Source organism: Portunus trituberculatus, chromosome 17 (genome assembly GCF_017591435.1).
Source record: "Portunus trituberculatus isolate SZX2019 chromosome 17, ASM1759143v1, whole genome shotgun sequence".
Classification (NCBI taxonomy): domain Eukaryota; kingdom Metazoa; phylum Arthropoda; class Malacostraca; order Decapoda; family Portunidae; genus Portunus; species Portunus trituberculatus.
This window is the reverse complement of record NC_059271.1, coordinates 6,560,001-6,586,866: the sequence shown is the minus strand read 5'-3', so window position 1 is coordinate 6,586,866 and position 26,866 is coordinate 6,560,001. Positions and strand designations below refer to the sequence as shown.

At 39.7% G+C, this 26,866-nt stretch overlaps 2 protein-coding genes across 2 annotated transcripts in view; one reads left to right on the top strand and one right to left on the bottom strand.

The window, feature by feature from the left end:
- Positions 1 to 26,866, bottom strand: part of LOC123504920 — a 99,574-nt gene that overhangs the window by 20,652 nt on the left and 52,056 nt on the right. Inside the window, 1 exon segment of the mRNA XM_045255844.1 lies at positions 4,864 to 4,966. Coding sequence (XP_045111779.1) covers positions 4,864 to 4,966 — 103 coding nt within the window.
- Positions 2,345 to 3,638, top strand: LOC123504921. The gene has a single exon (XM_045255845.1). It carries the CDS (start codon positions 2,501 to 2,503, stop codon positions 3,269 to 3,271), a length of 771 nt encoding a protein of 256 aa, XP_045111780.1. The 5' UTR covers positions 2,345 to 2,500; the 3' UTR covers positions 3,272 to 3,638.

Here is a 26,866-nt window from a genome sequence, read left to right as displayed (position 1 = left end):
ATCTCCGTCCATCTGTCCAGCAGGTGTCCGGATCCCAGTCCCAGCAGAGGAGACTCGGCCATCATGTGGGAGAATGGGTGGAAGGCAAAGCTGTCGTTGTAGCGGAACATTTGGCTGTGGTCGTCAAACAGGCGGTAGCTACACACCAGCAGGAATGGAAGTGGCTGTCTGGCACCGAGGTTACGAGGTAGTCAGTCGCCTGGTCGGCAAGATCTTGAGGAGAGGCTGCGTGTCGTGTGGCGGCTCAGGTTGTTCTGAGTCTCCCTCAGCCACCGCCGATTTAAGTACCGTTTTCTGTGGCACCAGAACGTTCTGGGAGGGCCGCGGTAACTTATCAGTTCTCACGCCACGCAGTGTGGATCTTTCTCGGCTGACTTATCTTTGTTGCTGCTTGTGCATGAAAGACATACTAAGATATTGCTATGAGGAAAAAACACAACGTACGCCAATTTTATGAAAGATAGAGACGGACGGACAAAAAATATTCTACAGGTAAAGGAAAATACTCATTAATGAAGGAAAAAAATATATTTAAATTTCAGAGGAGGAAGAAAATATCTTTGATGCATAAAGCTCTAAACATACTAACCGCTATATAAATATGAACAATTTTTCTGGGACTTACAGTGCTCCTAAACCCTATACCTGGTTCGTAAGGCTCACTTTTGCTCGATCGCCACTCGCCACCAATCAGGAAATTTGTTGAGCTCCCTCAAACTTTTCATCTTGAATCCACCACTGTTTTAAAGTGTGTGTATTAACCATAAAACACAAACCCTATGTTTTGGTCACATAAATACAAACCCCGGGAGAATTTCTCCCGGTTTTGAAAAAAAATAAATAAATAAATAAAAAAATATATATATATATATATATATATATATATATATATATATATATATATATATATACTCCCCTTCAATTTTTTTTATTGCGAAACTAATAATAAAAATATAACCTTTCTTCCTCGATTTGAGTCACATTTAACTTATTTTGTAATTTAAATGAATATTGTTCTTATACGGTAAAAAGTTGCTAAAAATAACGATTTTAAAAATTGCTACAATGTCAATATAAATAATCATGGAAAAAAAAAAAAAAAAAAAAGACTGGCGCAAAGCACTTCTCCTTTGGTGTGAAAGTGTAGAGGCCATCTGAGTCTATCCTCTACATACCATATATCTACCTCCACTGACAGGTGTATGGGAGACACGTAAAAAAAGAGAATTTTTCGATCGGTTGTACATTTTTTCCTTTACATTTTCATCAAAGCTAATGCGGCGCAAATGATATCAGAACATCACACATACGTACATTAAGGGCACTTGGGATTGGCACACCTGTTGCACCGGTGCCTCGCGTCTTTTTTTCCTTGCCTGCTGGGGCAATTAGAGCTGCGCACCAAAGGGCCTTGAGATCGGCAAGTGCCTATAGCCAACCTGTAACACTATTCACTGAAGGGTGCTCATAGTGAACTGGATGAGTATAGCAAGGAAAGGAATGACACCCTTGACTATAGGCCCAAGATGTGATGAGACCCAACAATAATAGCAAATATGCTCGTCTCTTCAATGGTTTGACGCCTCTCCTAACGACATTTTCACTGCTAATTATGTATATCCATTTACACATGCGGCTCAGCATCCCTTCAAAGACTATCACCCATTGACCACACTCAATATCGGTTCAAAATATCAGTCAGTTCCTCATCAGTAAAAAAAAAAAAAAAAAAAAAAAGTACGCTTGGCCATGGTTTCTTGTTATTGTTTAAACCAGTTCATAAAAATCGCTAAATCTTGCCTGAAAAGTAAAAAAAAAAAAAAAAAAACACGCATCCACAAGGTTTCACAAAATACTAAGTAAAAAAAAACGTCGGGAAATTTCCACACGGCGTATAAATCACCCTCGATCGAACGCCAACCCTCGAGAGAATTCTACCTGAACTACGTACATACCTATTATAAGAAAATTTCGCGGAGCAACTGAGACCATAAAGCCACCCTTTAACACGTTTCACGTAGCAATGCAACTATTAGGAATTAACGACAATACTGTAGAGCGTTAGCAAATAATTGAATCATGTGATCACCTCCAGCGGCCGGAAGAATTTTACCAGGGTTTTTTTTGTGTTTAAGATAGTCAGTCACCAAAAGAGCCGCAGCTACATCCCAAATGAAACTGACAGCCGATACAAAAACTGTTCATGAGTTATATAAGTACGGGATAGTGTTACTATCCTGAAACGCGCTAACTTATTTTTCACGCCACGCAAATGATAAGTTACCGCGGCCCTCCCAGAACGTTCTGGTGCCACAGAAAACGGTACTTAAAGCGGCGGTGGCTAAGGGAGACTCAGAATAACCTGAGCCGCCACACGACACGCAGCCTCTCCTCAAGATCTTGCCGACCAGGCGACTGACTACCTCGTAACCTCGGTGCCAGACAGCCACTTCCACTCCTGCTGGTGTGTAGCTACCGCCTGTTTGACGACCACAGCCAAATGTTCCTCTATAACGACAGCCTTGCCTTCCACCCGTTCTCCCACATGATGGCCGAGTCTCCTCTGCTGGGACTGGGATCCGGACACCTGCTGGACAGATGGATGGAGATGTCGGAACCCTGGAGCAGCGGGAGCGACCTCCCCCTGTTCTCCAGGAGGGAGACACCCTGCTGTCCTCATGCCTGTACGCAGCACACTCCTCAGCGGTCCGGCCGCCAACACTTCATCATCCTGCCAAGTCTCTTCACACACCGAGCCCGCAGTGACCGCAAAGACGGTGGCCGGGAGAGCGACAATGGAACCACTGGTCCTGAGCAGTGCCAAGGGAAGGACGCAGGCAGCAGGGAGCAGACACCTTCAGCCACCGGTGGTAGCAAAGACGTCGCTGACAGCAGCAGGGAGAGCGAGGGCAAGGCCAACGGGAAATGTCCGTGGCAGTTCAGTGTGGACGTGAAGGGCTGCGACGAGGTGCGGGCGACGACGGAGGGAGGCATGTTGATGGTGGAGGGACGAGGCTCAAGTGACACCTCACGGCAGATGGTGCGATACATCACCTCCTTGCCCCGCCACGTGAGCCACGACTCCCTCACAGCCAGCCTCAGCAACGGCCGCCTCACCGTGACCCAGAAGGCCGCAGGGCAGCTGCAGGGCCAAGCCAGGACACTGCCCATTGATGTGCAGCAGAAAACGTCGCCTCAGCCTGAGCCTGAACAGCAACAGCAGCAGCAGCAGCAGAACCAGCACCAAGCGTCATCTGAGCCGGAACAGTAGGAACGGCAGGAGTAGAAGAGTATCGACACAGCAGGAGAGAGGAAAAAGAGTATTTCATCAGCTGACGCTCGGAGGAAATACTCGTGATCCTTAAGGCAATGTGCATCATGACGCCAAAACGAGGTGCAACGTGGGTCCACGAGAATGATTCTTCACAAGTACGTAATGAATTATGACACGTAATGCACTACGACAACTAAACAAGAACTCTTAATCCTTTGCGCGGTTCCTTGTACGCAAGTACAGAGATATTACTCTATTGTATACTGTATAACATATACGAAAAGAATCTGATCTGATCTCTAATCTGATGTACTGTATACATTGAGCGACATATTGTAATTAGAAATAAATAATATGCACACAAGTGTACGTACCTATATTATTCATCATCACTATGGCACCTTCAGGAATTTTTGTGTAAATGTGGGCCACCACATTCTTTAACCGAGATGTACTACTTACAGAGGGGCTCTACTTCAAGAGAATGCCTTTCCAATCTTATTTCTAGGAAGAGCGATATGTCAACTTCAGAAATTCTAGTAGATAAACCTCACTGGCCGGAAGTCGTGACGTGTAAGCTAGGCCACAAATTTCTCAATCCCACACCATGTCCGCCTCCCCTTACCCACTCCCTCCTTGTTTCTCTTAGATCTCTCCCCTCCCCATAACCTCATTTCAACACCACACCCTGCCCCGTCTCTCTCTCTCTCTCTCTCTCTCTCTCTCTCTCTCTCTCTCTCTCTCTCTTTGAGATAATTAAGGTTAATAATTCTGATTAATTTGTTAAAATTGTATTGTATCTTTCATCTTCGCCTAACTCTTCAGTACCTAATTAGTACGCTAAGACAATGCTGCCCTCTCACCCTAAACCCCACCCGTGCTCCAAATTCCTAGCTGCACGTGGTGTGTGTGTGTGTTTTATGAAGGAAAAAAGCCAGCCAAGGGCAACAAAGTATATGAAAAAAAAGAAAGGCCCACTTGAGTGCTGGTTCCCTAAAAGAACAGTAAAGCGTTAGCCAAAATTAAGAAACAAATGTCTTGAAACCTCCCTCTTAAAAGAAGTCAAGTCGTAGGAAGACGGAAATACAGAAGCAGGCAGGGAGTTCCAGAGTTTACCAGAGAAAGGTATGAGTGATTGAGAGTACTGGTTAACTCTTGCGTTAGAGGATTGGACAGAAAAGGGATGAGAGGAAGAAGAAAGCCTTGATAGCAAGATCAGTAGAACAATTAGCATGAAAATAGAGATAAAAGATAGAAAGAGATGCAACATTTCGGCGGTGAGAAAGAGGCTGAAGACAGTCAGTCAGAGAAGGGGAGTTGATGAGACAAAAAGCTTTCCGATTCCATTATCTGTATGAGTTGAATCCCCCAAACATGTGAAGAGTACTCCATAGAGGGGCGGATAAGGCCTTTGTATAGATCTAATAGTTGAAAGGGCGAGAAAAACTGGCGGAGACGCCTCAGAACGCCTAACTTCATAGAAGCTGTGTGTGTGTGTGTGTGTGTGTGTGTCCAACACGTGCAAGTTGAGAGAGAGAGAGAGAGAGAGAGAGAGAGAGAGAGAGAGAGAGAGACGGAAGTACACTCACCTATGACAGCATCGCCAGGCACAACGAGGGGCGGCCGCTCCAGCATCGCCTCGGTGGGGCCTTGAATCACTACCACCACTACTGTCACCGCCACCGCCACCCTCTGTGGAGAAACATTACCATTATCATCATTGTTGTTATTATCACTATTATTATTATCATTATTATTATCATTATTATTATTATTATTATTATTATTATTATTTGGATTATTCTTCCTATCATTACTATTATTTTTTTCTTCCTCTTTAGTTGTCAGGTAGCATGGGGACTCTGGTCTGGGGTAACAAAAAGGATATATTAAAAAAATGTCCCAATGAAGGTCCCAATCCTCAGAATGAAGTCAAAAGCGTTAACGTGATTTGAGGGTAAGCGTCACTACATTTTTTCTCTACTATATGTGTTTGCTTTTCTAAGAAGTGAATTACAACAAACGTAGCAAAATAACACAGATGTTCCTTTGAAAAACTTTCATATGCAAAGTTGGAAGCATTCTTCATATCTCCTTTGTGTTACTTTTAAATCCAACATAACGATCACTATTGCTCAACTGAACTCCACACACACACACACACACACACACACACACACACACACACACACACACACACACACACACACACACACATTTACATCTTGCAAGTGTTGCAACCATCTTATCATTAAACTATCCGACTGCTGCAGGGACACCAGGTTGCAGCAGAACAGTTGTCAGACATGAGGCGCAGTGAGCTACGTGTGAACATCTAATTTGAGCACACTTACCTCCCGCAACTACTACATGATGGCCGTACAAAACAACGTTACGTCACCACATCAACACGTCACCCTGTTAAGCCTGGACGCTGCAATGAAGAGCGCCGTGTGTGTGTGTGTGTGTGTGTGTGTGTGTGTGTGTGTGTGTGTGTGTGTGTGTACACCAGTAGGTGTGGTAGGTTGATTTTATACATTAATTTTCTCCGTCTGTTTTTCAGTTATAAAGTATTCCACAAGTATTTAAGGCATTCTATGTTGGGTTATCTCTACCTCAGAAATCAGTCATTAGTAAGAATATCAACTAAAAAAGTAATAATAAGCTTCAAGAATATTTCAAACCTTCTTATAAATCGAATCTGAACGCTGAGGCAGAGCTAAAGAACCATTCATCACCTATCATTGGCAGTTATTGACAGTTTCTGAAGTGCTGACATGATTCTCGTCATAGTTAACAAGTACTCTGTTAGACCACGAAGAAAACAAAAATCTCAAGAACCTAACTAACCTCTTCTACAGGCTTTCATACTAGTTGCAATGAAAGTTAGCGTTTAAAATATACAAGCCAGACTGCCTATGCCAGACTGACAGTAATACTAAAGACGTTTCTATGAGTGCTCCTTCAGGCTTACATTCTCTGCAGCACTCATAACAACCATCACTAACACCTGCACTTTTCACCTCCTCATACATACATTACCTGGAAGTCAAGAGATCTAACAGTACACTCTATCGCACACTAAGACTTCTAATCCTCAAGGTCAAAATTCTCTACATTTCTCACTAACACCATCACCGCCTGTATTTTTTTATATCCTCGCATGTCAGCTAAGAGTCACGGGATCTAACAATGGACTCTCCTTGTGATCGACTAATGATTATCTGTCAGAGGTTACCGAGTCCCAGCGAGGCAGTGGTGTGTGGCAGGGTGCGTGTGAACCGGCAGGGTGAGGAGCGGCGGAAAATAGCGATATATACGTCTGGTTTGGTTGAATGCGGAACTGGTGAGGTGCTGCAGGGCGGTGTGCATGGGGAAGGTAGCAGGATCACGCGTGGCGGCTGTAATGTCTTGGGAATTAAGAAACTTGAGTGTGAAGCGCTCGTGTGTGAGTTTGCTACTTTGCGACTATTGCTGGTGCTGCTGCTGCTATTATTACTACTGCTACTACTACTACTACTACTACTACTACTACTACTACTACTACTACTACTACTACTATTACTGCTACTATTACTACTGCTATTATTACTATTAATACTCCACCATCTCCACCCACCATTACTGCAACGGCTACTATAACTACGACTACTACTTCTACAACAACAACTACAATTACTATGTCAACTATAACTACTACTACTATTGTACTACTACTATTACTGCTACTACTACTACTACTACTACTACTACTACTACTACTACTGCTGCTACTACAACTACTACTACTATTACCACTACTACTACTATTTATACTACTACTACTGCTCCTGATGCTTTGATTACTACTACAACTACCACAATTAATACAATCACACTAGATGGTTATTATTACAACTACTACAGACTACTACAATAGCTCTTCCTCCTCCACTATAACTACTACTACTATTACCACTATCACTAATACTACTACTACTACTACTACTACTACCACCGACACCGCCGCTCGAGCACAGATGAGCCAGGACGCGACGTGAGGCAGGAGGAGACGGGCTGCATCGAGGCGCCTCACGAACTTCTTGGTGCGTGAAATATTAATGTGTGCTCGCGCTCATAAAAACAGAGTGATATTTCCTGCGGCCGCGGCGTGAGAAAATCTGAAAGTCCCAGAGAGAGAGAGAGAGAGAGAGAATATCTTTCGAGTATTGCCATTTGTTACTCTCTGAAAAAAGAAATGAGGTAATGTTAATATCCTTTCTTTTTCTTTCTTAATTGTTTATATTTTCTTTCTTTCTGTATTTGTTTTTCTTACTCTCTTTATTTTCTTATGCTTCTTTTTTTCCAGTTTTCGTTCTTCTTTCCTCCTTTTCGTCTCTCTTCCCTCTAGCAGAAGCATTAGTAGTAGTAGTAGTAGTAGTAGTAGTAGTAGTAGTAGTAGTAGTAGTAGTAGTAGTAGTAGTAGTAGTAGTAGTAGTAGTAGTAGTAGTAGTAAGGAAATGAATAATGGACAGCAAAACATGTCATTGTGGACTGAGTGAAAAAAGAGAAAAAGAAAACAAATGCAAATATAGACAGTGACGCATCGATGTCTCTGCTTTGTTGAACTTGATATTTTTAGTCTCCATTAGTTATTCTCCTTTACACGTTTAGTCTGTAAATAGTGATGATGATGATGATGATGATAATACTACTACTACTACTACTACTACTACTACTATTAGCAAAATAAACTGACTAATTACTATATCATCATTTTTTGTCTATCTTCCTGTTCTGTTTTGTAGCAATTGGTAATATACGAACAAAACATACACAAAATAATAAATAAATAAATAAGTAAATAAACAAAATAAATAAATAATGTGGTTACGAGCAGACTAATAAATAAATCAACTTTTTTTCTATCTTCCCGTTTTTTTCTTCTTTTTTTTTATTTAGCATTTGATAATATACGAATAAAAGAACATAAATATATAAACGAAATAATAGATAAATGAAAGAATGAATAAAGAGATGAATAAATAAATAAAATGCTTACCTGCACGTCTCTCTCAATAAAACGTGAATATAACTTTACGAATAAGATGAAGCAAGAACAAAAGAATAAACCTCTCAGTTCGTAAACGTCAGACCACACTTAATTATTTACTGCTTTGGTTACATTCCCGAAGGACGTTTTGTTGTTAGCTCCTTCAATACTGGGACACACTTTTACCTTGAGATTTGTGTACGATTAGACTATTTTACTGACATTAGGAAGGGTCTATGGAGGTTAGAAGATTAATGGCCAGGGTCTTCACTATTTTAATCCCCACATAAGTTTCTGGAACTGTTTAAAATCACCAAATAGTAAGCGGAATGAATAAGGAAACGCGTCATGGTACTGAAGGGGTTAAGTGTTGGCAGCGTAAGTATGTCAGTGAAGAAGTTTGAAAAGTACAATAATTTAGGGTAAGTAGAGTTAAGTTTGGTAAGTAAGGCAAGGTTTGGTTAAGTAATATAAAGTCTTGTAGGTAAAACAGTTTGGTGTAAAGTTTCATAAGTTAAGAAAAGTTTGGTGAAAAAGTTTTGGTAAGAAAATTTAGGATTAGAAAGTAAAGTAAGGTTTGGTTAAGTAATATAAAGTTTGGTCGGTAAAGTTTGATAAGTAAAACTCTTTGGTAAGTAAGGAAAAGAAGTTCGGTAAGAAAACTTTAAATTTGTTAAGGAAAATAGTTTGGTGATTAAATAGGCCTTGGTCCTTAAATCCAGGAGGAAATTTTGGTAAGTATATACGCAAGAAAAGTTTCGTAAGTAAAGTAAAGTTTGGTAATGAAGTAAAGTTACCAGTCATGTATGGAAGAAAAAAATAGTAAGTAGGTAAATAAGCATAAAGCTTCTTGAGTGACGAAATAAGTAAAGTTTGGCCAGCAAGTATATAAGCAGAGTAAAGTTTAGCAAATAAAATAAAGGAAGATAAAGTAAACAACGTAAATCAACTTTGATACGTAAAGGAAGTCGGATACAAGACATCTGAAAAACACAACAATAATAAACAAATAAAAAATAAAGTTATGTCTAAAAAAAAATATCTGAGCCAATTAACAATCCTTTCACTGTTACATGCCTTACCTTTCCTTCATCACTAACTCCTCTGAGACGTCTTTTCTTCCACAGTTACCTCTAAACATTATAATACCTACAAATGACTAAATATATTCTCTTTTTATACCCTTCTGTCTCTCGAATACTTGTAAAAACTCGACGCATTGTTTTTTTTATCACTAGTTCATCTAAGACATCTTTTCTTCCACAGTTACCTCAAAACATTATAAGATCAAAAAATTGCTAAGTATATTCTCTTTTTATACTCTTCTGTCTCTAGGATGCTTGTAAAAGACTCCACGCATTGCTTTAGTGCTGGAAAGGACTAGCTCTTCATTACTACTCAGGGAAACAAAACAAACGTGACCAAAACAATGAGTACTCGCAGAATAAAGGAACGGTAACAGAAAAGAGGAGGATAAATGAACCAGATAGATAATACTGATAAAAGGTGAATAATAGAGGTAATTAATAGAAGTATATGGACAGACGCACACAGATTAATATACAGATAGATAGACAGACAGGCAAGCGTGGAGATGTGAATAAGTAAACTGAATGAGAGAAGGGAAATGGAGATGCATAGACAGATTGACGAAATGAAGAAATAAACTCACGGATAAATAAACTGATGAAGCAAAAGTACTGTGTGACACTCTCTTCCTCCATCCCAATACACACACACACACACACACACACACACACACACACACACACACACACACACACACACACACACAAATATGCGCATAATTTTTGCTGACGTTCGTGTGTGTGTGTGTGTGTGTGTGTTTCCCATGAAAATTTGCACCTATGGAATCCACCTTGTCCTTGAGGCTTAATAAGGGAGGGAGGGAAGATGAGGAAGGGGGAAGGTGGGTAAGGGAGAGAGAGAGAGAGGGGCTGGCACTACTACTACTACCACCACCACCATCTGGACTCACGGCGCTGACATCACTACTTCACCGGAAATCACGGGTCTGACGCCACTAAAACTCACAGTATAGCTCTGCACTTTTCTTTCCCTCCCTCTCAGTTATGTGAAGGCGATGCAGTGTGTTTGGTCAGCACGAGAAAGGCCCAGAGCTCGAATTTTGCCATATACACAAACCAGTTCTTATTTATCTATTCTATTTCATTTATTTATTTATTTCACGGGGAGATCGGAGATGATGTCATTCCAAACCTCTACTATCTTTTTTACAAGCTCTGGTCGAAGATACTGACTTTTTTTCAATTTTTCTATTTTTTTTTTTTTCTTCACGAATCAGACGGATGGGGGAAACAGTAAAGAGTTTAGAGTCGATGTTATTCCAGAGATCGACGATTTATGAACAGCTGTGGTAAAAGTTACTGATTTTTTTGTTTTGTTTTCTTTCTTCCTTTCCTTCTTTCTTTCTCTCTTTTCATAAGCAGTTCAGGTTGGAGAATACAATAAGCAGTTAAGATTTGATGTCATTCCAAACCTCAACTATCTTTTTTACAAGCTCTGGTAGAAGATACTGACTTTTTTTTTCAATTTTCCTTTTTTTTCACGAGATCAGAGGGTTGGGGATACAGTAAAGAGTTGAGAGTTGATATTATTTCATAGATCGACGAATTATAACAAGCTGTGGTCCAAGTTACTGGTTTTTTTTCTCTCTTTCTTTCTTTCTTCTTTCTTTCTTTTCATGAGCAGATTAGGTTGGAGAATATTTGATATCACTCCAAACCTCGACTACTTTTTAACAAGCCCTGGTCGAAGCTACTGTATTTTCTTTCTTTCATTTTTTTTTCTTTTAACGGGGAAATTAGGTGAAGGTTGTAGAATAAAGTAAGTAATTAAGAGTTGATATTATTCTAAACATCGAATACTTCTAACAAGCTTTGGTCTCTAAGTTACTGTTTTTTTGTTTGTGTTTGATATTTCTTTTTAGGGGAAGATCAGGTGACGGTTGGAGAATACAGTAAAGACTTAGAGTTATCATTCCAAACTTCGACTATTTCTAACAAGCTCTGGTCAAAGTTACTAAGGGTTTTCAAGACTGTAATGACCACTTAATCGTTTGATATATGGAAAACAAGTACCACGATGCGTTTTCATATTCATTCTGGTAACTATTTGGCGATTTTATACAGCTCCTGAAACACATTAGAATAGTAAAGACTCTGGCCTATTAATCTTCAAACCTCCATACAGCCTTTCTAATGCAAGCAAAATCGTCTAATCACACCCAAAAATCAAGATAAAAATGTGACTCACTACTGAAGGGTGAAACAGAGTAGATGGCATCCTTAAACTTTACAATACGTTACTCAGGGTTTTCAAGATTGCATGTAGTGATCTTTTGTTTTCTCTTATTTTTCTATTATTATTATTGTTATTTCGTTTAAGGTCAAGTGATAGCTAGATAACACAACTAACTGTCAGGCTCTCCACAACCCACGGTCATAGTCTCATTAATGTTTACAACCTTTTTTTTTTTTTTCCGTGTGAGTCGTTGCTTGGACCTTTTTCATCCCATTTTTAAACCTTGCTACCCTGGTCCTGGATTTTCTGTTTCCTCTATTTCCCATCTTTTTTCTTTCTTCACTTTTTATTTCGTTATTCTTCTCTTTTTGTTCGTCTTCCTATCATGCAGATTTACCACACAATATACACGTGGAATAAATACCATTCTTAAGCTTTTCAGTGTCCAACCTACGCTAGTCTCAACAAGCTAGCGTGAAAAAGTAAAGTTTGGTAAATAATGGTGCAAGTAAATTTAACTAAGGAGATGAGATAAGTAATAAAGTCTGGTAAAATATGCAAATAAAGATTGATAAGTAAAATAAGGCCTTTCTTTAATCGCTTTTGTTGCCCTTAGCCGGTTTTCCCTTCTTACATACAAAAAGTACATAAGTATAGGTAGATATAACAAAAAGCTGGGTGAGTGGGGAAGTCAGTAACCACATATCGATAAGGCCAGGAAGATTAAACAATACAGCAAAAACATCAAATTCCATAAAACATTTCACCAATTATTACTCTTAACAAGCTCTAGTGGGAAGTGACGGAGTGTTTGCATGACCGCAGTGATAGTTTGACAAGAATTATAACGACATCTGTGAAAAAAAAAAAAAAGCCCAGGAACAGAGGAGGTTACCAAGTGCTTCTATGACTGCAATGATAGTTTGACAAAAATTTTAACACCTGTGAAAAAGAAAGGCTAGAAACTGACACATCAGCTCCAATGGAAGTGACCGAGTGTTTTCATGAGTATAGTGATAGTTTGGCAAAAACTTTAACACCATCAGTTAGAGTGGAAGTTACTGAGTGTTTCCATGATTGCATTGAGAGTTTGACAAGAATTCTAGCACCATCAGTGAAAAATAAAGGCCATCAATAGACTAACCATCAGTTATAAAGAAAGTTACTAAGTGTTTCCTTGAGTATAGTGATAGTTTGACAATAACTTTAGCACCACCATATGCGAAAAAGAAAGGCCATTCGTGCTGTCTTCAGAAACCATGAGGAAAGCACGAGACGCTTCAAGACTCTGGCGGCCTCGAACTGATGGCGTGGAGAGGCAGAGTCGAGTCGTGATCACTGACGTTGCAAGTGACACCATAGGTGGGGGGAGGGAGTGGGAGAGGGGTTACGTAAGGCGAGGTAAGGTTAAGTTAGGTAAGGTGTGTTCTCTCTCTCTCTCTCTCTCTCTCTCTCTCTCTCTCTCTCTCTCTCTCTCTCTCTCTCTCTCTCTCCACTTTCACGATATTTGCCACACACACACACACACACACACACACAACAGACAGATGGCAATAATATTCGTGGTATTTAGGAAACAACACAATCTCTCTCTCTCTCTCTCTCTCTCTCTCTCTCTCTCTCTCTCTCTCTCTCTCTCTCTCTCTCTCTCTCTCTCTCTCTCTCTCTCTCTCTCTCTCTCTCTCTCTCCTCTTCACCTTCACCCTCCTCCACTCATCTCCATCCATCCTCCTCCTTCACATATTTCCACACTTCTCCACTTATTTCCACACCTCTACACACATGTCTCACCTTCACGCTCCTCCTCCACTTATCTCACTCATCACCCTCCACTCACTCGTTCAGCCATTCCTCCATCCACCACCACCACCACCACCACCACTACTATGCAACACTCTGGCCACGCAACAAGGACAAGAGCAGTGTGGGACTAAGTGCCATATCAAAAACGCTTCCCTCTTTAACCGCGAGCATTTTAAAAAACCACAGAGACGATTAGCAGAGTCCTAAAGATTATATTTTGTCCTGTTGATAACGCAGAAAACTTGTTAACATGTCACTAGATTTACAGAAACAGCCTTAAAAAAAACCGTGCCACTTCAACTAGACCCCTTTGAAAATAGTGAAGGTGCTGTGAGAAAGTGTTGTAAAGAGGGTTTGTCCTGTTGATAATGCAGAAAATTTGTTAACATGTCACTAGAATTACAGAAACAGCCTTAACTTCAACTAGAACCCTTTGAAAATAGTGAAGGTGCTGTGAGAAAGTATTGTAAAGAAGGTTTGTCCTGTTGATAATGCAGAAAATTTGTTAACATGTCACTACAATTACAGAAACAGCCTTAAAAAATCCATGTCACTTCAACTAGAGCCCTTTGCAAATAGTGAAGGTGCCGCGAGGAAGTGTTTCAGAATATGGACCTCAAAATACGTAGTTATCCCTGTACTTGTGGATATCAGTAAGGATTCTTTGTTCGTGTGGATATCAGTAAGGCTTCGTTGTTCGTGTGGATATCAGTAAGGATTCTTTGTTCGTGTGGATATCAGTAAGGCTTCGTTGTTCGTGTGGATATCAGTAAGGCTTCGTTGTTCGTGTGGATATCAGTAAGGCTTCTTTGTTCGTGTGGATATCAGTAAGGATTCTTTGTTCGTGTGGATATCAGTAAGGCTTCGTTGTTCGTGTGGATATCAGTAAGGCTTCGTTGTTCGTGTGGATATCAGTAAGGCTTCGTTGTTCGTGTATATTTTCATTTTATTATTTTTGTTACATATTTTTTTTTTTTATATTTTTTCTTTATTTATCTTAATTTTATCAGTACTATTTCACTTTTCTCAATTTTTCGTATTTCTTCTTTATTTCCTATTCATTTGGTATCGTATTGCATTTTTTTTCTTTACTTTTCCCTCATTTCTTCATTCTTTTCTTTATTATTCTTGATTTTTTTCCAAGTATTTCATTCCTATTAATTTATTCACCTATTATTTACTTGCTCATATATTTAGAACTACTCTACAACGAGGATGTTTCTCAGTCTAGTATCAGTTATGCGAGGGAGTGTCTTGAGATTTATTAGTTATGCGAGGGAGTGTCTTGGGATAAATTAGTTATGCGAGGGAGTGTCTTGGGATATGTTAGTTATGCGAGGGAGTGTCTTGGGATATTTAACGATGCTTCCATGACTCCAGTGATACAAAAAGAAAAAAAAAGCAAGACAATAACAGAAACCAGTGATAATTTAAGTGTTCAGCAGCAAGAGGTAGAAGAAAACAACTTTGAAAACCTGATTAACCATTTTTTGTATCCTTAGAAAGTAGAGAGGGAGTTTAGGACACGCTCGGAACAAGAGGAAGAAGACATAGGTGGCAGAAAGATAAAAATAAAATTGTTTGTTTGTGTATTTCTTTATTAATCTTATGAATGAATTAGTGTGGATTATTTTTTCTCTCACCTTAAGAGTATAATTTCTCTAAGCTGTCAAAAATTCCAGTCCTCTCTCTCTCTCTCTCTCTCTCTCTCTCTCTCTTTATTCATGCATTTCATATATCAAAGCAGTTTTCTTAATAGTACACCAGCAGTTGACGGTGAATACGTGTGTGTGTGTGTGTGTGTGTGTGTGTGTGGCGCAGGCCGTGAGAGGGCGCGGTGTCTGTGTATGTATGCTGGCTGTGTTGCCGTGAGTATGAAGGTGATAAGCGGTCCAGAGTGAAGATTTAATCACAGCACAACGCTTTCCTGTATCATATGTAGCTTTTTCCCTTACATCCTTCTTTTCCTCCTCCTCCTCCTCCTCCTCCTCCTCCTCCTCTTCCTCTTTTTTCTTTCTCCTCCTCCTCTTCTTCCTCTTTTTTTTTCCTTCACCTTACTTTCTTTCAAGTTCATTTCTCCTCTCCCTCCACCTCCTCCTCCTTTTCCTTCTCCACTTTACTTTCACATTCATTTCTTCTCCTCCTCCTCCTTCTCTTCCTCTTATCTTTCTTCTACATTCATTCTCCAGTTCCTCATTTCTCTTTCTTCTTGTACATCTATCTTCCTCTTTTCTTCTTATTCGTTCTTCACTTTTCTCCATTTTTCTCTATTCCTTCCTTATCATCCATTTCTCCTTCTCTTTCTTTAATCTTTTCTTTCTTTCTTATCCCCTTTCCTCCTTCACTTCCCTGCCCTCCTCTATCTTCTCATTGTATTCCTTCTTCCCTATCTTTATTTTCTCTTCCTCCAAATCCTGTTTCTCTCCTTTTCTTTATTGTATTATCTCTCCATCTCTCTTTTCTTCTTTACCTTTCCCCTCCCTATAGTTCTCCTTATTCTCCACTTCTCTTTCTTTTTCTAGTTAATTTTCCTCCTTTTCCTCACAGCACTCTCTCTTCTCCTCTCTTTCCTTCTTTTCCATCGCTCCTTTTCTTCATCCACCCACATTCCTCCTCCTTCTCATCTTGTCATTATTATGTTCTTCCTTGTTCGCCCCTCTGCTCTTCTTACTCAGTTTCCCCTGTTCCTCCGTCTCACTGTAATCTTTCTTCTCTTTATCTCTCATTCCTCGTCTTATCTTCCTTTTCTCCATCTCCTCCTTCGTCTCTTGCTGCAATCCCCACCCAGCCAGTCACTGTTATAGATGCTTGGGTTGGCTAACACAGCACATGACACACACACACACAGAGAGAGAGAGAGAGAGAGAGAGAGAGAGAGAGAGAGAGAGAGAGAGAGAGAGAGAGAGAGAGAGAGAGAGAGAGAGAGAGAGAGAGAGAGAGAGAGAGAGAGAGAGAGAGAGAGAGAGAGAGAGAGAGAGAGAGAGAGAGAGAGAGAGAGAGAGACGTTTGTGTTATGACTCATTTTTGTTGTTGTTGTTGTTGTTGCTATGTTGGTTGTTGTTCATATTTTGGGTGTTGTTGTTTTTGTTGTTGTTGTTGTTGTTATTTTGGTTGTTGTTGATATTTTGGGTGTTGTTGTTGTTGTTGTTGCTATTTTGATTGTTGTTTTTGTTATTGTTGTTATTGTTATTGTTGTTGTTATTGTTGTTGTTGTTGCTGTTATTGTTTTTGTTGTTGGTGGTGGTGGTGGTGGACAGAGACACCACCACCTTACACTAGATGAATGTCAGCACCACAAAAATTGCAGTATCACCACCACTACTGCATTACAATACCACCACCACCACAACCACCACCACCACCACCACCCCTACCACCACCAACACCACCACACCATATGAATATCAACACCCACAACTATTCACCACCACCACCACCACCACCACCTCATCACGCATCACACACACACACCTCCCAGTCACTTTCTGTAGTCGCGGCAGAAGGTGGTCATGCAAGCGAGGCGGTTTCGTGAAGGTAAAGAATGACGCAGTGCATGATGGGAGGTGATGGCTCTGCGTGTGTGTGTGTGTGTGTGTGTGTGTGTGTGTGTGTGTGTGTGTGTGTGTGTGTGTGTGTGTGTGTGTGTGTGTGCTACATTCCTGACTTATCAATGACGCTAATATGAGCAATGTGGACAGTTTAGCACGCACGTTTACACACACACACACACACACACACACACACACACACACACACACACACACACACACACACACACACACACACACGCAAGTAACACGTGAAAGGAGGACACCAACAACAACAACTACCTAGAGAAAAAAAAAAAGTCTTGAGAGAATAACAGGAAGTAACTGACGGCGGGAAAAACTTTTAATCACATCCAGGAAAGGAGGAGGAGGAGGAGGGAAAAAAAAGCACCTCTTGTAAAAAGTACTTTCTCTCCGCACTTTGAGGGGGAGGAGCGTCAAAAGGGCGGCGTGAAAGTCTGCATTCACGACCACCCTCTCCCCCACCATTAGCCTCCCTCTCCCACAGCTTGCCCAGTCCACCAGCCCCTGCCTCGCCACACGTCTTGTTTCAATCCTCACAACCTCACCCTCCTTCATCACCCGTTTCTGTCTCATATAACCTCAGTCTTTTGTTTCTCCTCTTTGTTTCCTCCGCTTCACACAACCTCAGTCTCATTTGTTTGCCTTACACAACCTCAGTCTGATTCCTCTGCCTCACACACCCTCATTGTTTTGTCTCTTGTGTTTAAGTAATTCCATCCTACAATGATTTCCTGCCTAAAAAAAAAAAAAAAATAATGAATTTTCAACTTAACTTAATTTGCAGGAGAGTGATGATTTTTTTTTTCTTTTTATTTTATGTAATTTCGTAGTTTAAGATGCTTCAGTTTATTTACCTAGTATTAGTCTAGCTTAATTCAACCATACGCTTTCTTTTCTCAGATTTCGGGATGAATATTCAAGAGAGATATTCATTTAGATTCTTTAGACAAAAGGAACTAAAGCTAGAAGTGTCAGTTCCTTTATACCTTCCTCACACTATCAAGACTTAGTAAAGTAAAGCATGAACACACTGCTCACCTTGCCTCCCCTTCAACGCTTCAAACTTCCATTCATTCCCATCCTTCCTACCCCTCTGCCCCTTCCAGACGTTCATCCACATATTCATATCTGCCTCAGTCCACCAAGCAAACATTTTTTATCCCCCTACTCACACTCACTTTATCCCTCATCACCCTTGCCTTGCCCACATGCCTCACCCAACATCACTCTTTACTTCTATACACCATACACACTTGCAGTCTTTCCATTCTCACATACAAACACTTTTTAACCCAACTAATGCCTTCTAATCTTCACCACTTACTCTAACACCCCAACCCTTTTTTTTTATGTAAGAGAGGGAAGGCTGGCAAAGGGCAACATGGAAAAAAAGGCCCACTAAGTTGTCAGTCCCCTTACAGGTCCGAGAGAGTTAGAAAAAAAAAGGGATAAATGTCTTGAAACCTCCTTTTTAAATAAATGAAGTCAAGTCATATGAAGTTGGAAATACAGAAGCAGGCAGGGAGATAGGCTTTGAGATAGGAGGTACCCAAAAACGAATCTCCTTTAGCCCATAAATTCCAGTGAAAAGCCCACATGGTATATATAAAAAAAAAGAAGATAAAGTATGAATGATTGAATACTGCTTGCCTGTTTACCTATAATTTCTTTATTTCCCCATACAAACCATTCTCAACCCAACAGACGCCTTCATATCTACATCACTTTCTTCTGACACTTCAATCTGCCTTGTCCAAACTTCTTACTTAACCTTCTCTCCTTCATTCTCCTAAAAAACCGTACCCCAACACTTTAATAACCCCCAATACAGCTCAACACACGTCTTCTTAACCACTCCCTCACCCTCCTCCGTCCTTTCATTACCTACGCACCGGTTTGATGTTATTCTTGATGCTATTACGAGATTACTGGTGTTTTTGTCGTAATAAATGCGTTAATAACTATCTTTTGTTACTCATTCACTAATTGTATATCCACGGTCATTCTTGTCTGGCTAATATGTGATTTTGTGAAGCCTGAGTATTGTCGAATGGGTTAATAAGATAATTGGTGCTTTGTTGCAGTGAAATGGTTAAAATACATATCTCCGGTTATTAATCCATTATTATTACTCTTGTTTATTTTTCCCTGAATTTGTGAAGCTTTGATTTTGTTCTGCACTGAAATAGTTAACAAAGATCATTGATGCTTTATCGTATTGAGATCGTTGAAAAATATATACTTCGTTATTAATCAACTAATAATACTACTGCTAATGATAATACTCTCTGTTTACTCTTGTCAGAATTTGTGAAGCTTTGATATCGTTCTGCACTAATGAAACGGTAGAGAGAAAAAAATGTCCCTGCTGGTTAGTAATCCTTCACATTCACACCTCAATCACTCACACCTTCCCTCATCCACATCCTATACACTGCATTCCCTTCTGTTCACCCTGTTATGCATCATATTCACAAACGCATTGGTCTTTCACTACGACAATATTTTCTAAGGGCACAGAGACGATTACCTGGGTTTTCACGACGGTTTCTCCTTTTAATTAAGTATAAATCTTGTCAATCCATCACCGGAATCATAATAATACCCTTAAAAACACCAGTATCTTCAACTAGAGCCTTTTGGAAGCAGTGATGGTGAGAGAGCGGGGCGTTTCTGAGTACAGGCCTATATCTCAACCCTAACGTCACCCATCTCAACTCCATCGCCCCTATTACCTCTGACGCTTACTTAACCCAACCCCATTCACTCAAACATCATCCCAAGAACACATAATAATCACTTCCCTTCTCCCTATTTACGTCTCAATTCCACCATAGTTCCTGACTCAACCCCATTCACTCAAATAATACCCCAACAACACGTATATCCTATTTCTTTCTTCATTTTTTACCTATTTTTTCGTCTAATCCTGTCTCAATCCCATCCCGACGCCCTAACCCAACACCAGTTCTCCCAAACATCACCCCAAGAACACATAATAACCTCTTGTCTTCTCCCTATTCACCTATTTTTCGTCTAACTCTACGTCATAATTCCACTCTGACTTCCTACCATAACTCCATTCACTCAAACATCACCCCTCAAGAACTCATTATAATCTTTTCCCTTCTCCCTATTCACCTATTTTCACTTAATCCTACGTCTCAGTCCCACACTGACGCCCTAAATCAAATCCTATTTCCCCAAACATTATCCTACGTCTTAATCCCACATTGTCGCCTAGACTCCATCCTATTCACCCAAACATCACCTCAAAAAACATATAATAACCTCTTCTCTTTCCTATTTTACATATTCCTACGTCTCAATCCCATGACCTCGTAACCCAGCGCCATTCACTACAGTCCTACTCTAAAGTGGCTCCTGGGTGTGTCTCAATGGTGTCTTAGGGAATGTGTGTGTGTGTGTGTGTGTGTGTGTGTGTGTCAGATCTTGAGGCAAAACTGTAGTCTGTCCTCGTGATAAAGTGTGGTGATCAACAGAAAACAAGTATCATTCACATCAAATCAATTACATCACCAATAAGCTACGATGTGTTTTGACCCAAGGAGCCATTCTAGAGTAGACAGACTATAGCACCTCTCCATCACATTACATATCTTTTCTTCTCCTCCACTCCCACCCTGGCGCCCTAACCCAAGCCTATTCACTAGTACCTCTCCATCACATTATGTATCTTTCCTAATCCTCCTCCACTCCCACCCTGGCGCCCTAACCCAACCCTATTCACTAGTACCTCTCCATCACATTACGTATCTTTCCTTCTACCCCACTCCCCTCAGCCCACCCCCATCCTTTCAAACACCAGAGTCTTGACAACACCCAGACAATTACAGCCCTTCAACTTCTGCTTATGATTAAGACAGGCAATTATTTTTTTTCACTGTCTCTTTCTTTCTTTTCTCTTGGTTTTCTTTAAGAGTCGGGGCCAAGAACCTGGTGACTTTTATATACGTACACTTGGAGTGAGCACACCTACCCTATGTAATGGTGGTGATTAGAGAAGACAGGTGCACGGAGTAAGATATATATGTATGTAAGGAAACTGGAAGAGGAAATACTATAATATAGAAAGGAAGAACAAACTGCAGTAGGATTAGTAATCTATGTGCCTGAGTGTATGAAATGTACTGCGCAATGGAAAGGAAACACTACAGAATAGAAAGAAAGAGCAAAGTACAGTAGATATAATATGTATGTGGGAGAGAATAAGACAGAAAGATAGAAAGATGGACAGACAGACAGAAGAAGAAGAAGAAGAAGAAGAAGAAGAAGAAGAAGAAGAAAAAAAGAAGAACAACAACAACAACAACAACAACACCACTACCACCACCACCACCACCACCACCACCTACAACAACACTAACACAGGCAGCTCGTAACAACACTGCTTTCACTGCACCTAAACATTTCCTGAAGACCCGCATCACCTATCATGTGGTTCCCGTCTGCTTTCCACCAGGCACTCACTACACACCCCCGCTGCTGCAGACGCTCACCGCTTACCGCTCACAACACACACACACACACACACACACACACACACACACACACACACACACACACACACACACACAAATACGAACATGATGAAATAAAAGTAAATAATGAAAATGATAATAGCGCTCTCACAACAAATAGCATACACAAACAGGATAAAATAAAGGAAAGTAAATAGCTGAATAAATATACACGTACTGCTTTCAACAAACATACACACGAACATGATGAAATAAAAGTAAATAAGGAAAATAATGATAACTCTCACAACGTAGCGACACACAAACATGATGATATGAATAAAGTAAAGTAAAACTAGAGTGAAGTCAAATTGTACAAAAAAAAAAAATAAAAATAAATAAAAAAAAACGAAATCAAGCAGAATATAAAAGCATGTATACATTTTTCTCATTTTTCCTTCCACTAATACTTCACTCCCTGGGATTTACGATAAGAGAACACACACGCAAACATAAAATAAACAAAGGTAAATAGAAATGATGAAAACGAAACCAAAGCACATTATAAACAGGGATGTACATTTTTCTAATTTTTTCCCGTTCCCTAAAACTTGACTTCCTGGGGTTTACGATAAGAGAACACACACGCAAACATAGAAGATAAATAAAGTAAATGATAAAAATAGTAAAAAAAAAAAAAACAATATCAAACAATAAAAAACGGGTGTACATTTTTCTATTTTTCCTTCCACTTATATTTCTCTTCCTGGTGTTTACGATAAGAGAACACACACACACACACACACACACACACACACACACACACACACACACACACACACACACACACACACACACACACACACATACACACAAGATAAATAAAATAACCAACAAAAATAATAATAATAATAAAAGAATCAAGCAAATAAATAAAACCAGGTGTACATTTTTCTAATTTTCCTTTCACTTATATTCCACTTCCTGGTGTTTACGATAAGAGAACACACACACACACACACACACACACACACACACACACACACACACACACACACACACACACACACACAAGGTAAAGTAAAATAAATAATAATAATGAAAACAAAATCAAACAGAATATAAAAGCCTTGTCCATTTTATTTTCATTTTCCTCCCAATAATATTTCACTTCCCGGTGTTTGTAATAAGAGAGCATTGCCTTCATTGCATTCCACACCTGCACAAAACATCGCCGCGCGTCTGCACTTTCCTCTCTTTCAACACAGGTACACTTAGTAATCCGCGCAGTAACAGTAATGGTAAAAAATATATATATGTATAAGTATATGTATCCTCTCAACCACACCAGTCTGCCAACACTTTCCTTTCTCTAATACTCGTGATGATAATAAAAATACATATATAAAAAAATACTCCACGAATCTGGCAGTACTTTCCCTTCTCAGTCAAACACGCTTTTTGATATTCTAAATTCACTTTACTCCTTAACACAACGAAGTCCTTCTAATAGTATACTTTCTTGCTTCTCCTAAATGCTCTGAGTAATATTCCAACTCTTTCCTCTCTTCTCACTCAAACACACTTGCTAATATTCTAAACAAGATTCATTTTACTCCTGAACATAACGAAATGCCTCTAATAGTTCACATTTTTGGTTTCTCTCCTAAATGCACTGGGTAATATTCCAACTCTTTTTTTCTCTCGTCTCACTCAAACGCACTTCATATTCTAAACAAGATTAATTTTACTCCTTAACACAACGGAGTCCCTCTAACAGTATATTTTCTTGCCTCTCCTAAATGCACTGAGTAATATTCCAACTCTTTTTTCTCTCGTCTCACTCAAACGCACTTAATATTCTAAACAAGATTAATTTTACTCCTTAACACAACGGAGTCCCTCTAACAGTATATTTTCTTGCCTCTCCTAAATGCACTGATTAATATTTCAATCATTTTCTCTATTCTCACTCAAATACACTTGCTAATATTCCAAACATGATTCATTTTACTCCTTAATACAGCGAAATCCTTCTGATAGTACATTTTCTTGCCTCTCCTACAAACACTAAGTAATAAAGAATTGCATACATTTTCACCGTAATATATATTAGAATTTGTCAACACTCACTTCTTTTCCCACACAAAATACACATATTAATGTTCAACACGTCATTAATCTTACGTTCAAGCACAACAAAAATTTTCGAACACTACACTTAACCTTTTGATTTTAGTATACAAACTAATATTCTTAAACAAAACTTTCTTCCACAACAGTTACAATACACGAATGCATTAAAACTTGTCACCACTTTTTTTCTTCTCAGTGAAACACACCTGGTAATGTCCCACCATCTAATGCTGCACTTCCTGACCTCTTCGATTCAATTCCACAAACAAATATCCAGACCAAAACATTTCCTTTGCTTTTCCCTCAAATACACCTATACTAGCACTTCAAACAGCATTAACCTTCAGTACACTACCTAATACAACACTTCGCCTGCTGAATCAAAGCTCTCTATCACAAAAACAACAACACTCTGAACACTCTTCTTTCCTCATTCAAATATACCTATACTACCACTCATAACAGCATTAACCTTCAGTACACTACCTAATACAACACTTCGCCTGCTAAATCATAACTATAACAAAAACAACAAAACCTTGAACACTCTTCTCTCCTCATTCAAATACTATAGCACTCCCAACAGCAATAACTTTCAATACACTACCTAATACTACACTTCACCTTCTCAATCAAAACTTTCTATCACAATAACAACAGAAAACCAGAACACACTCCCTTCTATCATCACTCAAACACATTTACCAGCATTAACTTTAATACTACTTCACCTAATACTTCTCCCTTCTCAATCAAAACTTTCCATCACAAAACCAACAGAAAACCAGATCACATTCCCTTCTCTCATCACTCAAATACATTTACCAGCACTCCCAAGAGCATTAACCTTACTTTTTAACCCCTTGAGTACCATGACGCGTTTCCATATTCATTCTAGTTACTCTCTGGTCAATTTGTACAGCTTCAGATACTTATGTGGGGGATTAAAATAGTGAAGACTGTGGTCATTAATCTTCTGACCTCCATAGATCCTTCCTAATGCCAATAAAATGGTCTAATTGTAAACAAATCTCAAGGTAAAAATGTATCCCACTACTGAACGGGTCAACAGTTCGTCACCTAATACTTTTCCCCTTCTCACTCAAAACTGTATCACAAAAACAACAATCACCTGAATACACACACCACTTTCTTCTCTCCTCACTCAAATACACTTGGTAATCTCCGTGACGGTTTAGCTTCATCCTCTAACACACACCAATCCATCTAATATACTTTCTTCTCATTCCTGTCAACGATTATAGTGACACAGCTCTCTTCATCCTCCATGACAGCGCATCTCAGCATCTCAATCTGTGTTCGTGTTTACCTGAGAGAGAGAGAGAGAGAGAGAGAGAGAGAGAGAGAGAGAGAGAGAGAGAGAGAGAGAGAGAGAGAGAGAGAGAGAGAGAGAGAGAGAGAGAGAGAGAGAGAGAGAGAGAGAGAGAGAGAGAGAGAGAGAGAGAGAGAGAGAGAGAGTTATAGTTGGTCTTTCAAATTCAAACGAAGAAAGAAAGTAAAAGAAGTCAAGCACATCAACTAAAGGAAAAAAAAAAGTTGTAAGCAAATAATGAATGAAATAGAATTAGAAAGGAAATAAACATAGATAAAAAAAATACAGAAAGAAAAAAGAGAAAAGAAAAAAATGAAAGTAATAAGAGGGAATAAAAGAGAAGCAAGTCATGGAGGTACTTTCCGATTCACAAAACTTACACAACAAACTTAATTAGTGCGAAGTTCGGCGATCCGTGTGAAGTGAATGTGTGACCAACTCAGGACCAAAAACTTACAATACGTGGATTCCTGTTCACGGTGTTTGGCAAGCCTTAATTCGCCATGGTCAGCCAACGATGGGGTCATTTCATTCAGCATAAGAAAGAAAAGTTAAGAATGTGAGGTGAGAGAAGCCGTCAGGCCTACACGTGGCACTCCCTGCATGAAATATTGATATACTTACTTGTTTCTGCTTATCATTCTCGTTCATACACTTATATAATTTTCTTTTAAAACTCCTTAATCAATGACTCAGCACAGAGATTCTGATTACCGAGTCTATTCTGTTAATCTACTGCTATTTGAGAACCAATTCCTTCCAATCTTCAAACCCATTACTTCTTGTCCCACATATTGATTACTGACTGACGAATTCTTAACAGTTACATATACACAATTCTTTTCTGCATTAGTATGTATTTATCTATTTCAAGAAATATACCGTGTCTTTTAAGATTTAAAATCTAATCTCTCTTTCCCTGCGAAAGTATTATAAAAACGAATTCAATCTTCTTTTTTTTCCACCATTTATGAGTGATGAGTAAAATACCCGTATATTTTCCCTTCTTATAATACAGAGTCGTTTATTTTGATTATCTCCTTGTCTGACACTTTTTACTGACGTGCGTGGCGTGTGTCTGTGTGTCTGACAGAGAGAGCCAGCAGGTGGTGCGGCCAAGAGGCTCAGCACAGGTGAAGGATTGGTCGTAAAGAATGTATGTACTGTACATACGTGTATTGTATGTATCATGGTTCCATTTATCTTTTTTTTTTATACCATGTGGGCTTTTCACGGGAATCTATGAGCTAAAGGGGGTACTTTTTTGGGGTACCTCCTATCTCAAAGCCCACCCGCTAAGAAACCGTTGCCCCGAGTGAGGAAGCCCAACCTACACTCGGACCGTGGACAGGATTCGAACCCGTGCGCTTGGAGACCTCGCGGACCCCAAAGCACGCATGGTTCCACTGTACCACGGCGGCCATTACATGAACGATATTATAAGAACATAAGACATATCAATTATTTTCAAGTGCAATCAAATATATTATGTTATATAAAGGAAGGAAATGGGAGTGCGGAACTTGCAAAGACAAAAAAAAAATACATTATGAACAAAGCAGTAGTTACCCAGCTCTCTCTTGGCTGGGAGCTGGTGACGTCTTCAATCAGTCAGAGGCACAAGCAGACTGAACTGTGCTTTCTCGGCCAAACAAAAACTAACATGATGTCGTCGTTTTAGAGCCGGAGTGAGCCGTCGCCTTGAGGCAGACCCACCCAAAAAATATCAAACATTCCTGTGATCGGAACAGACACTCTCAAGGCTCTCCAGGCAGCCGCTGGCGATGATGTCACCTCAGAACAATAAGTCGACGATGACTGAGAACATTCTTCATTTGATTTGTACAGGTTTTCATATGTATGGTACTGCAAATACTACCAATGGAACTTAGATACTTTGAATGTCGCGTCATGAAAAGCACAACACACGGATTTTGTTTGATTACCTGC

Excerpts from the sequence above, each read along its gene's own strand:
- LOC123504921 (XM_045255845.1), top strand. The coding sequence starts at position 2,501 with ATGTTCCTCTATAACGACAGCCTTGCCTTCCACCCGTTCTCCCACATG.